Source organism: Adiantum capillus-veneris, chromosome 3 (genome assembly GCF_014529385.1).
Source record: "Adiantum capillus-veneris isolate H3 chromosome 3, ASM1452938v2, whole genome shotgun sequence".
NCBI lineage: Eukaryota > Viridiplantae > Streptophyta > Polypodiopsida > Polypodiales > Pteridaceae > Adiantum > Adiantum capillus-veneris.
In genome coordinates this window covers 96,787,405-96,800,776 of record NC_140933.1, presented here as the reverse complement: position 1 = coordinate 96,800,776, position 13,372 = coordinate 96,787,405, and the positions used below count along the sequence as shown (strand labels likewise).

The 13,372-nt window shown below is 42.7% G+C and overlaps 1 protein-coding gene across 2 annotated transcripts in view; it reads left to right on the top strand.

Moving 5' to 3' along the window:
* Positions 1-7,815: 7,815 nt before the first annotated feature.
* The window catches only part of LOC147461354 (NAD kinase 2, chloroplastic-like), a 55,948-nt gene continuing 50,391 nt past the window's right edge, over positions 7,816-13,372 (top strand). For both annotated transcript variants that reach the window (XM_086508919.1, XM_086508918.1), the window contains exons 1-2: positions 7,816-8,660; positions 8,923-10,770. In XM_086508919.1, the coding sequence (XP_086365045.1) occupies positions 8,268-8,660; positions 8,923-10,770 (2,241 nt within the window). In that variant the 5' untranslated portion in view covers positions 7,816-8,267. The remainder of the gene's footprint in view (positions 8,661-8,922; positions 10,771-13,372) is intronic.

The following is a 13,372-nucleotide window of genomic DNA, read 5'->3' as shown; positions in this document are numbered from 1 at the left end:
TTGGCCAATCGCCCATCCAATTCCTGTGGGGCTAGTATCTACTGTCGCAATCACATGTCTTCCACAATCATAGTTTACTTTCCTCAAAGTTGGTGACATAAGCAACAACTTCTTTAATTTCCTCATGGCATGTGTATGCATTTCTTCCCATTGAAACTTTTGGTTCTTTCTCAAAAGTTGATACAAAGGCTCTGCTACATGTGCATAATATGGAATCCAGATAACATAAAACACGCATGCACCCAAGAACCTTCGAACCTCAGTGACATTTATGCATTTCTCTTTCATTCTTTGAATTACATCAATCTTTGCAGGACAAGGCCTTCTACCATATGGCCCCACAGATATGTCCTACAATAAGAACTTCATTCACACCAAACACTGACTTTTGCCCAGACAAGGTAAGGTTCACTTCTTCCAACCTTGATAAGATATTATCACAATCATTGATATGGTTTGCCACATACTTGCGACACCCCCTCGAGTCCAGAGACACATCTATATCACCTACATCACATCCTTTGATTGGCACATCATCAAGGAAAGGCATTGTAGTTTGAGGTATGAAGTCACGTAGGACTTTGTTCATACCATTCATCATATGTGCAACTGAATTAGTTTCTCCCTGAGGTAAGGTGCACATCCTTACCAGGCCCAAAGGTGTCCTCATGGTAGTCAGATCCCTGTTTTCCATTGCTAGTTGAAACTGATCATACCCTGAGTACAAATCTCCCATAGAATATATTGCCCTTCCTGCAAATGCCTCTGCAAATTCATCTACAACTGGCCCTGTACCCACATTTCTGATTGTCACCTTATTTACAAGTTGCATATCCTGAATAAAGCGTAAAGAACCATTTTTCTTTGGAACTGTGAACCACCTGTTTGAATATGGAGCACAAGGAGGATCCAAAATACCCATCTTGATCTTTTCATTAAGCAGCTCAATGAGTTTTGGCAAATGAGCCTTTGGAACTGGAATAGGCCTCAAGTTCCAAGGTACATGAGGGACAGTGAAGATCACCATAGGAGCAACAATGGATGGATCAACACACCCTATCTCATGAGGCTCAAATGCAAAAGCTTTTCCATGTTTGGCAAGCATGTCTTCAAAGCATATCTTTTCAGCTTTTGTCAAACTGTTCTCGCAACAAACCTTTAACTCCTTCAAAGATTCCTGTGTGAACTTGTGTCCAATCTTGCTTGGGTCACGAAGGCTAGGTTGCAAAGAAGCTTGTTTCATCTTATTTGTGCAATCTTTTGGTAGAGGTAATGCCACTGGTTTCACTTTCTTTGCCACAGACTTGTACTTGGTATCCACTTGTACATCAACACCTTTAGCATTTTTGAAATCCTCAATGACTCTATACATTTCTATTGATTTGAGCAAACTTTCACAACCTCACTTCCCATACGCAAATTGCAATCCACTAAAGACTCCAAGTCTTGCATAGTATCCACAAACGAACACTCATCAAACACTCCTGTAATGCATTCATCATTTTCTAGCAAACCATTCATCTTCATACCTCTTTGTACACTATTTACATGTTGTCGTTCACCCCGCTTTAAGTCCTCACACTTTGTAAAGGCAATAGATCCATAGTCTGTTAATCTTACAAAACCTGTAGAATATGTTTCCTTTGCATATACATCATGCGAGAACTTTTCTCTTCTTGTACCACTGCAATCTTGCTCTACAATGGTACATGGCCAAAACCCCTCATATCTCTGTAGTCCTTGAATTCTTTGTTTGTCTTTGGAAAGGGTTGCTCTCTAAGACTTTCACGGTTACTTTCATGGTCCACAAAAACAGTAAGGAATTGTGCTGCACGCTTCCCATCCTTGCTCCTTATCCTAGCATAAGCTGACCCATTCTCGATTACCTTGGTTTCCATGCAAGTAGCAGTGATGTATGGCTGCCCAAGGATAAGAGGGTATGTAGACATCTCCTGTACAAAGAAATTCTGGTAATCTTTCACATCCCCTATAGTCACCTTTACATTTGGACAAGCTTCGTACAACTCTCTTGATGAGTTGTTTGCTGCACTGATCATCCATCCATGATTTATATCAATTGGCCATTTTCCCTTTTGATATAGACTCTTTGACATAAGATTAATTTCTTACCCATGATCTATCAGCGCAATGTATGGCTCTTCTAAGTCTCCCAGTTTCACTAGGGTCTCAGTAGTTGCTCTTGCCCAGTGACTCTTCAAGTAGTAACTCTTGTGAGTGGTCTCGACTTCATCTTTGTCATCCAAGAAGTGAACTTGTTTTACTCCCCCCCTAGACTTGTAGCATCCAACAATATTTTGATCACCTTGCTCACCATAGACTTGTACTCCTCGTGTATTTAAAGTCTCTTCTTCACCCTGTACATGGATAGACTCAGTAAGAGACTGTCGCTTCCTCTTGATGATATCAATTATCTCTTCATGGAACTCCCTCTTTGTTTTACTCCTCCCATAGACTTGTAGCATCCAACAATAGTTTGATCACCTTGCTCACCATAGACCTGTACTCCTTGTGTATTTAAAGTCTCTTCTTCACCCTGTATATGGATAGACTCAGTAAGAGACTGTCGCTTCCTCTTGATGATATCAATTATCTCTTCATGGAACTCCCTCTTTGCTATTCCAAGGACCTCACCCAACGTAAATTCCACCTTACTGTTCAAAATCCTCTCTTCCAAAACCTTTTTAAGATCTGTTGCCGCCTCTATGTCAGATTGGAGCTTGTAGGCCAGACCCTTTGCTTTGGCTTTCATTGCATCCTTCTTCTTTTCTTTAGAGGCTTCTTGCATAGGCACTTCGAGGACAGGCATCTATTGCGGGAAAGGTGACCTAGGAGGCACTGTGTCATTTTTGCCCCCACTCCTGGTCGCCCGTTTTGAAGGCCCTTCATCCCCATTATCACGCCTACGTTTCTCTTCGGTAAATGCCTCATTGGCTTGACATTTGGCAATGTATGCATGCACTGACAAAGAGTCAATAGGTCGCTCCAACCTGTTTCTAGCCGAATGCAGTCTCCAGCTTCATGTAAAGCTTCTTTAGTCATTTTACCTTTCACAACAGACTCTATTGCCCATGGCCACAGTTCTCTAATCCCATTAGATGCTTCTTCTCCAACCTTGACTCCTTTCTGCTTAATAGGTTCCACCTTCAACCCATAGGCGCCTGCCTCAACCATTGAGATGGCATGGCTAGTAGCCATGTCCTCAAGTAGCTTCTTCATCCCACCTTTGCCAAAGTTAGTACCCAAGAGCTTACCTGTTTCACTTAAGTGAATTTTGTCATCTTTAAAGAAAACAAGCTCCTTTGTCAAAGCATCTTTGAAACTTTCACAATCCCTCCTTCCATGGTCGGTACTATCACACCATATGAATCTATTTACAAAACCTTCTCTGCTTTGAGGTCGTTGCACTGTTGATTGACCTGATGGTTGCCCCTTCTTTTCTAGCTTTGTAAGCTTTAACTTCAATTCTTGCATTCCTTTAACAATATCATCAAGGATGGATTTGTCACTCTTTGGAGCCACAATCACAGGCTTCATGGGACTCTTGGGAACACTTGGGGCTTGAGTAGGGTTGACGATCATCTTGTCTCTTCGTCGTTGTCGCTTGGCTAGCAGTGAAGTTGCATCTTCGACCTCATTTAAATCAGTCTTTAAGCCCTGTTCCGCATCCTTATCCTCAAGCAGTAACTCTAACTTCTCTTGAATCTCTTTGCCTGCAGCTTGCAAAAAAAACTCTGTCTTCTCCGAGTTTAGGGTAGCCTTCTCAGTCCTTGAAAGTTGATCATAGCGGCGTTCAAATTCCCTTAGCAGCTCGGTAGGCGAAAGTCCCTCTTTTGGCCAAACCACCCATTCTAGAAAAGTCCTCTTTGTCACCCTTTCGGAGTCTTCCATGAAATAATCTTCTTTCAAGGCTAATTTGAATGCTTCCCAAGTTGCCCCATGCTCATTTCTAATTCCCCTTACATGCTTTCTAATCTTGGGAACCACAACTAGTTCAAAACTTTGCACCATCTCTGCTTGGGCACTCGATGAAGCTCAATCTCCTTTACATATCCACAAAGATACATTGTTACATCTTTACCTTTAAATTGGTCCATTTTCTTCACCATAGATTGAAGCGCTTTAGTTGAGGAAAGCTCCCTCCTTTCCGCAGCTTGCTGCTGCTGCATAAACACCACAAAAGCTTGGAACATTTGCATTGTGACAGGATCAAATCGAACCCCATGTTGCTCTTGTTGCTCCATAGCTTTAAAAATTTGTTTTGATACCTTCAATGAAGCTTTTGAACCCTCACCCTAGCCTACTTCACGTCGGGTTCACCAAACTTTTGTCAAGAAGTGCGGAGTGTGGCTAGGAAAGCGCCGGGCCTCTAACTGTGAGAGTTTGCAACAAAATCAAGCAAGTCGTAGAAGATTTGAGGCTAAAAAAACACTCAAAAAGAACAAAACTCCAGCCATGAAAGCTTCTCTTTGAAAAAGAACCAAGATCAACTCAAAACTCTTGTGTGTGTGATGATTTGGTGTAACCTCGGTGCCAATTACATAGTTGCAGTGCTCTTTCGCCCTAATAAAAACCCTACACAAACGCTTCAATTCTCCGTTGTATCCATTTCATGGAAGCTTCAGAACTTCATTATTCATTCCCAAGTGGTTATTTGAAGAGGGGAAACCCTAATTGGTGGCCTCACAGCCTCGAATACAGGGTTGGAATAGCACGGGATTGCACTAGCATACCTTAGGTGCAGGCTTTGTATCCCTTTCACAGAGGAGCTTGTAGTGCTGATATTCCTGTTCTAAAATGAACCCTTACTTCTCAAAGTCACAGCACCATGAGTGATGTGGTATTTTGAGTCATTTTTGACCAATTTTGGGTCTTTTTTTGACCATTTTATAACCGTTTTCGGTCATTTTTTGTCCAAAAATGCCCTTTTTTGCCCGTAAAAAGCCCAAACGAGCTAGGAAAAATCCCTAAAATTATGAAAAAATCCCATTGGGCTTAAATCATCTTGAACCTCATTTTACCACTTGCCAAGCACTCTGGATGCATCTCTTCCGTTCGCGCATGAAATCTGCTATTTTTGACCGAGATCGCCCGCATTGAACTTTCTAGGCAAAACGAGCGTGCCACTTCGATACACTTGACATTTGTACATTTCTAAAGCAAAATAGGCATATATTTATGTGAAAAAGCATGTCATAGTGCCACGTCGAGGGCCTCGCTGTCCCCGCAAGGTATATACAGAGCTGCAACCGTGGCTTCTATTTTCACATATATCACACTATGTACATAATAGCATTTGGTCCCACATAGCAAAAGCATTGAGAGTGAGGTAGATAATTTAGTTTCACATTATGCACGTGCCACAACACGACAACGGAGATCAGAACCACCAGGTTATAATCTCGTTTTTATTGGTCAATGCCTATATTTGTGGGTACAAGAAATCTACACACCCATGTCTACATGATAGTGCATGTAGTGGACAAACCCCCTTTGCCTCTTCTCTAGCTATAGAATTTCAGAGCATCTTAACATCTTTTCATAGTAGATCTTTGTTCGAGGGATTACTTAACACATTACATGTTGGCCTCCAATCTGAGTATCATGCCGGTAAAAGCTTTCCAGCATAAGGTCGCATCCGTAGAGAGGAAGAGAGGGATCATTGTTTGTCTAACTCTAATTTTTTTACCGTAATCTCGAAGGTAGAATCTAATATAAAAACTCAATCCAAAATCTAATCTTAAATCTAACGTAATTGAACATGTGGTGATTCGCTCCATTGAAGGGTAAAAGACATACCAATGGGGCCACTAGCTGCGTAGATGTGAATGGGCCTCACTTCATAAAACGATTTAAATTTCAAATTCGTCGTTTGCTCTTGCGCGCGTGCGATCTCTCTCTCTCTCTCTCTCTCTCACACTAAAATCTAACCTAAATCTAAAAAAAGCTAGTCCATCGAACATAAATCTAGATTTAATTTAATCTTAAATTCAAAATAAACCTAAATTTAATTTAATCTAACGTAAATAACATAAATCTAATATAACGTAAATCTAACTCAAAATAAACCTAAATCTAATCTAACGTAAATCTAAATCTAACCTAATTTTAAACTCAACATAAACATAAATCTAAATATAATCTAACCTAATCTAATTTAAATTTTAACATAATCTCTTTCTCTCTTTGTTTTCTCCCCTTACCTCTCTCTTTCGTCTTCTTCCCCCCCCCCCTCTCTCTCTTTCTCTTTGTTCAACAGGTCTTGAGTTCAACTCCTCGTCGGCTAGATCTTTAAGGTCTCTTGGGATAGTTTCCTACGACGTTAAAACTCTCTTCTTCTCGGGTGTGTGTGTGTGTGTCAATAAAAAGAGAAAAATGGTATAACCTTTCTATCACCCAAGTGTGGTAGATTGGTTATGCCATTTTCCTCTTGAATAACAGGTCTTGAGTTCAACTCCTCGTTGGCTAGATCTTTAAGGTCTTTTGGGATAGTTTCCTACGACGTTAAAACTCTCTTCTTCTTGGGTGTGTGTGTGTGTGTGCCAATAAAAAGAGGAAAATGGTATAACCTTTCTATCACCCAAGTGTGGTAGATTGGTTATTCCATTTTCCTCTTGAATAACAGGTCTTGAGTTCAACTCCTCGTCGGCTAGATCTTTAAGGTCTATTGGGATAGTTTCCTACGACGTTAAAACTCTCTTCTTCTTGGGTGTGTGTGTGTGCCAATAAAAAGAGGAATATGGTATAACCTTTCTATCACCCAAGTGTGGTAGATTGGTTATGCCATTTCCCTCTTGAATAACTGGTCTTGAGTTCAACTCCTCATCGGTTAGATCTTTAAGGTCTCTTGGGATAGTTTCCTACGACGTTAAAACTCTCTTCTTCTTCTTCTCTCTTTTCTCTCTCTCTCTTTGTTTTATAACTTTCTCTCTCTCTCTCTCTCTCTCTCTCTCTCTCTTTTCCTCTCTCAATGTGTGTGTGTATGCATTCTTTGTTTATGCATGTGCTCTGATCTCTCTCTCTCTCTCTCTCTCTCTCTCTCTCTCTCTCTCTCTCTCTGTCTCTCTCTCGCTCAAACACAATGCGTGAGAGAGAGAGAGAGAGAGAGAGAGAGAGAGAGAGAGAGAGAGAGAGAGGGGAAGGGAACATGAGAGAGAGGAGAGGGAAGGAGCATACCTGGCTCTCCTTCCTCTCCTTGTGTATGTGTGTGTGTGTGGAGAAGAAAGAGAGAGAGAGGGAGAGCGCGGGTTACCTCTTTGCTTGCTTGAGCGTCGAAAACTCAGATCTCAGATCTAAGTTTTCGGGCGCTCTCGGTTTATTTTTTACCCCTGTCGACGTCGCTATGGACGTCGCTATGTTACAAATAAACTAGCGACTCTCATAGCGACGTCGTGAATTTTCACTTTTAAGCGTCGCACTGCGAGCGTCGCTAATGTGAAGTACCTCTTGTAGTGACTCCCTATTCTGTTGCGGTCCTCTTCCAGCTGTAAGGTGCTGAAAGCAATCACCTACTCATGAAGGAAAGGGGTTGCATGATCTCTGTCTGCCTCCAAAATTAGGAGAGAATACACTCCCTAATGCTCGATTTTCTGAATTTCCTTCAGCTGGTACCCCCTACTTGAATGCCCGCGACCTTTAAGTTGCTGCCATGTTTTGGGCAGCCACAAAGTTCTATATACGATGGACACCATGATCTTCGACGAGACTGGTTCCTTTTGGGCCCTAGTGCGACCCAGCTCTTAGATGAGAGTACAGCTCTCCTATAGTTTTCTCTCACACGATTTCTATCCATCATCATCATTTGCCACCCGAGCCCCTTCCATGCTCTTGTAATGTCCATTCTCTTTCTGCGATCATCACGTCCTTAGCAGTTGATTTGCAGGTCCTTTAAGAGTTTCTCGTCGCCAGTGTTTCTTCCCGAGAGAGAGAGAGAGAGAGAGAGAGAGAGAGAGATGCGTGTCGTTGCTATTTGCTGTATGTCGATGTTCCATTGAGCTTGTTGTAAGCACCAACGTATGTCCACGATGCTCCGTTCTTTCCATATTTGGTGTCTTCCACACAGCAGCTCTTAACAAAAAATATAATCAGAGCTCGCTGATAGTGGCGCAAGCAATTAGCGTGGGCAGGTGCTTGTGCATCCATCCGGCGCTTTGGGTACATGAGACAATTATGCAACATCAGCTGCTCCACTGCGTTTAGATGCCAGCAAGCTGCTATTTCGATTGCTTTGTTCAGTGTGTAGGTGCAGGATGTTGGCGGAGCCAAGCTTGTGTCACCATCTGCAATGGTGTACCCATGATTCTCTGCTACCTCGATGCAACTCCATGTGCTCCATTACCAGAGCTTGTGCCACTCATGGGAAAGACACGAAACAAAAAGTTCAGAAAAGCTACGCTTCTTCCTCTAGATACCTCAGGTTTGGTGGTGCGTATGAAGATGACACGAGTGATAGTGATGGCGATCGCATGTTTGGTCTAGCAGCTGCTTATTCAGACACATCAGCTGCTGCAACTTTGAGTTCTGAGCATTTCATGGAGCAGGAAGTTCCTAGATCAACGAACTCAAAGCAAGTGCGAAAGAGGGGCACATCAACGCGAGATTGGCGTGCAATGGAACCTTTCGATTCAACGTCAATAGAGCAGGTACTGCTAATGCCAGCTGTTCTATGTGCCTCACTACACCTTATCAGTGAACACAACATGAATGTTTGTCCTGTTTAATTAATTGTCATTTTTCTTTTATGGCGTCAGTGATTTCTAACTAGGGTGTCCATCAAAATTCAATGTATTGTGTTGCTTTCATGCCGCTTGGTTCTATAGAACTAAACTGGAAGTTTTATCAAGGTAGGATTTTGGTCGTGCCACCTGCATACTTAAGTTAAATAGTTGTGTTTATGTTTGTCAGATGAAAGATGAAGACTTGTGGCATTTTAGACATGGTCCATTGCCAGGTGATCTTGCAGAAGTCGAGGCTTTTTGTCGTATCTTTCGATTAGCAGAGCAAGTTCATAATGCTGTCATGGATGCTTTGCGCTCTGTGAACGATGCGAGAGAGCTTGTACGTAGCCCAACTGATGCCAACAATCATTTATATTCTGCCAATCAAGATAGTCTTGAAGATGAAGATGTGCCCTTATTGGAAGAGAAGGTAGTTTCGGGGCTTGGATGTATTGGGGCCCTGCTTCACCAACAAAAGCAAGAGGTTCTCAGTGGAAGGCTAAATGCGGGGTTCACACCAGTCGCAAGGCGCGATTCAATGCCTCCTCTTGCTCTGTTTCGAGCTGAAATAAAGAGGTGCTGTGAAGAGCTCGAGTCTTTACTTTTATGTTATTTCCCTGCAGATGATGTCCAATTCAAGCCATTGCATAAGAAGTTTCAGAAGCTACGCAACATCTGCCTTGATGCTGGTTATACCAGGTCAGAAAGTGCGCCTAGCCATGCGGACATCCCAAATTGGGGGGTTGTAAAATCCAAAGCACCATGGAACGATGAAACGTCGGAGCTGGATGGTGAAATAGCATTCTGGAGGGGTGGCCAATTAACGGATGATGGGGTGCAGTGGTTGATAGACAAGAGCTTCAAAGTAATTGTTGACATGAGAGCTGAAGACAGTGCAGATTATTTGGCAAAATCTGCTATAGCTACTGCGGTATCTTCAGGCAAACTAAAGCTTATCCGTTTACCTGTTGAGGCAGGTAGCAATCCCACAAAGGACCAGGTGATTGAATTTTCCAAACTTGTAGCTGACCGAAACAGTTGCCCCCTATATCTGCACAGCCAGAAGGGGGTAGGTAGGACTTCTGCTATGGTTTCGAGATGGCGAGAAATTGGCCTACTTTCTTCATCTTTGGAAGAGCAAACCCTTCCAAATTCTTTGAAGAGCCACAATCTCCCTCCAGGAGCTGACCAAAAGCTCGTGGAGAATGCTTCCCAGCATGTGGATTCTGCTTCTCAAGAATTTGACGTCAGTTCCTCTACTGGAACTCCAAAACTGGCAAACAAGAACATGTCTAAGGTATTGGTTGAACCAAATTCCAGCCCCGGGCAAGAAACTTTTGTTTGTTGCACACCTTTTGAAGCACAAAGACCGGTCGCTAATTACTTGTCAAAGCAAGAAATTTCAAAATTTCTGAAAAGAAGGCTGGTATCTCCAGGAACTTTTCAATGGAAAGGGTCTGCAAAGGCTGCTAGAGTTGGTAGTATACATCAAGATGAAACAGATCGTTCACTTTCAAGCACTGGGGAGCTTGCAAGGCGATGGCGTTTGAATGGTGCAGCAATTCCTCGAGCAGAGAAATTGGAAAGGAAGTCTGGAGAGACAAATGGGAGTGCACAATCAGTGTATGTCAGGGAGGATTCTGTCAGCATTAAACAAGTAGAGAATCTTGCTGCAGTCAATGAAGAACCAGAACTCAAAGCTTCTTTTGTCACTCCCCAAGAAAGGCCAAACGAGGGAGTACTTCTCAAACATTCTGACTTTGATGATAGTCTTGATGACGATGATGATGCCCCTATTGTTGGTGATATGTGTGCCTCTACAACGGGGGTTGTAAGACTGCAGTCTAGGAGAAAGGCAGAAATGTACCTTGTCCGAACGGATGGCTTCTCATGTACTAGAGAAAAGGTGAAAGAATCAACGCTAGCTTTTACACATCCAAGCACCCAACAACAAATGCTCATGTGGAAGACGGCCCCAAAAACTGTTTTACTCCTCAAGAAACTGGGTTCTGAACTCATGGAAGAAGCACAGCAGGTAAATTTCTATGTAGACCAGGATAAGGACTTTTTTCTATTTTCGTATTCCTTTTCAATACGGTTCTTGGTACTAGCTTTCAGTTGTATTTCATTATTTTTGTATTTTCACATGCATTCCGAAGTTTTAAAGTCTCAAGAGCACTTTATATATAGAAGCCTCCAGAAATGCATGTAAGAGTTATGAATTATCGTTTGTAAATTGCAGCAGTCAAAAAAGAGTTAAAGACTTAAGGTCCATACATATTGTGTGGCTTAAATAATGTTTCTTGCTGTACAGTGAAAGATGTTTTAGGACCCGGCAGAGGTGGAAATTTTTGGTTAGCTCTTCACCACCAGCAGGAATGAAAGGAAGGTCTATTAATGTTTTTGAATGGTCTGGCGGTTGTATGATGCGAACCCTATACATTGCCATGAAATATAAGATTTTATCCTAGTGATTGCTGCAATAACTGGAATCTCTTATAATATTGAGCGTAGTTGTATGTGTATCACATGCTAGTGGTACTTACTAGGCTTCATTCTTGTTGAGTCCTGCCTTTTGTTTCTTGAGTAGATAGAGTTTGTTGGAAAAGCAAACTGCTCAGCTCTGATACCACTGAAACCAGCTGGTACCACGTGTGAATGGAAAAACAATTAAAAAAGGCTTCAAATAGTTCCTCAGCTAGGTGCCTCTAGCAGTATCTCTTTTTCTATTGACCGAGTGTTGAAGTTACAACTGGCGAAGCCTACACACACTGCCTCTTAGAGTCTTCCACACAATCATAAAATTGAGAACTAATGGCATCTTGTTCTCTTTTATAGGTACTGGCCCAAAAGCCCCAAAAACAACTTTTATAAAGTACAATTGCTAAAATCACAAAACCAACTGATATATTTTATTTAGTATCCCAAAAGCACTAAAAATAATCTGCTTTGCATAACTAATACCGAAAGCAACTCCTAGCGCAATCTGCTACGGCAGCCCTAATCCGTATAGTGCCACATCGATAGTCCCCCCGATTTGTGGTGTGAAATCCAGGTGACCGCACTCTAAGACTGGCCTTCTAGTTCAGGCTTGGCGCGGCTCTTTGCTGGCCGCTTGACTCCCCATCTGGATGCAAGCATGCAACGTCATCACTTTCTGACTCAATCCACTTTATTTGTAGCATGTTCATTTTCATCATTATGTCCTTTTCTCTAGATACCTGTAACAGGACGGCACCACGTGCCAACTGAAAGAACAGACTGAGACAGGTGTTTAGCACTTTAAACAACCGAACAGAAAGAAAGAGAGAATCCACACGAGACACTGAGTGGTGGAGTTCCACTCCCAGACGTTTGCTTCTCCCACGGGTAGAATGCCAGAGAGAGAGAGAGAGAGAGAGAGAGAGAGAGAGAGAGAGAGCCCACAACACGTATTAAAGGCCCTTGGCCTATACAGAAGCAGTTTACATGAAAAGCTGCAATTCTAAAAGCGTATGGTCCAAAAACAAGTGTCTATGGGGCTGTTCATACGCTATAGCCAGTGCAAAGCATGGAGCTTCCGCAAAGCTGCCATGTCATCATCTCCACGCTGCTCATCTTAGCCAGTGCAAAGCGTGGAGCTTCCGTAAAGCTGTCATGTCATCATCTCTACGCAAATTGGCTTGGGGTGCGTGCGATCGAGTGCGCTTTATTTAAATGAGGCCCCTCAGCCAAAGTCCTTCAAGTTGGGCTGGGCTAGGATTTTTAAATCCTAACCCCCTTTGAGTTTTAGGCCACTCGGCAAGAATTTGTAAGTTCGTCAGTCCTTCTTTTGCCGCGCACACACTTTATTTAAATGAGGCCCCTTGGCCAAAGTCCTTTAAGTTAGGCTGGGCTAGGATTTTAAAATCCTAAACCACCCCCCCCCCCCCCCCCCCCCCCCCCCCTCCCTCGAGTTTTACGCCACTCGGCAAGAATTTTGTAAGTTGGTCAGTCCTTCTTCTTTGCTTTTGCAAGGGTCTAGGCCCCTCAGTTGGGATCTGCAAGTTGGCTAGGGTTAGGCTTTGGGAGTCGTGACTCCTAACCCTCTGGGTCTTTAGTGGCTTGACACATCAGTAGTTTGTGACATCCCCTTTCTTAAAAGAAGAGTAATCGTCCACGATTATATTTGCAAAACAACTCAATTTAGATAAAGAATATCGGAGGGTCAATGTGTTTTTTCATTCCGTATCAGAGCTCTTGATATTCTGGTGTAGCGAAATTACCCATCACACCTAGACCGCGCTGATCTTTAGAGGGGTGTCTCGATGCACTAAAGTTACATACCCAGGCAATCCCACCCATTTAGGAATATTTAGTGGTTGACACATTACAATGCAACACAGATGCACTAAAGTTACACACCCAGGCAATCTCACCCAATTGGGAATATTCCATGGTTGACACATTACAATGCAACATAGATTATTACATATACATGTTACAAGAGATAAAAACATACAGTCGCCGAAGAATACTCCTCTCGCAAATAAGCAAGAAGGTATGGGCCATAAAATATTCAACGATTCCCTCATCACTCCTCCCGCACATGATTTGGAAAGGTCCGGGCCATGAGATATAGAGGCCCTTTGCTCTTCAGACTATAGCCTGCACTGCTT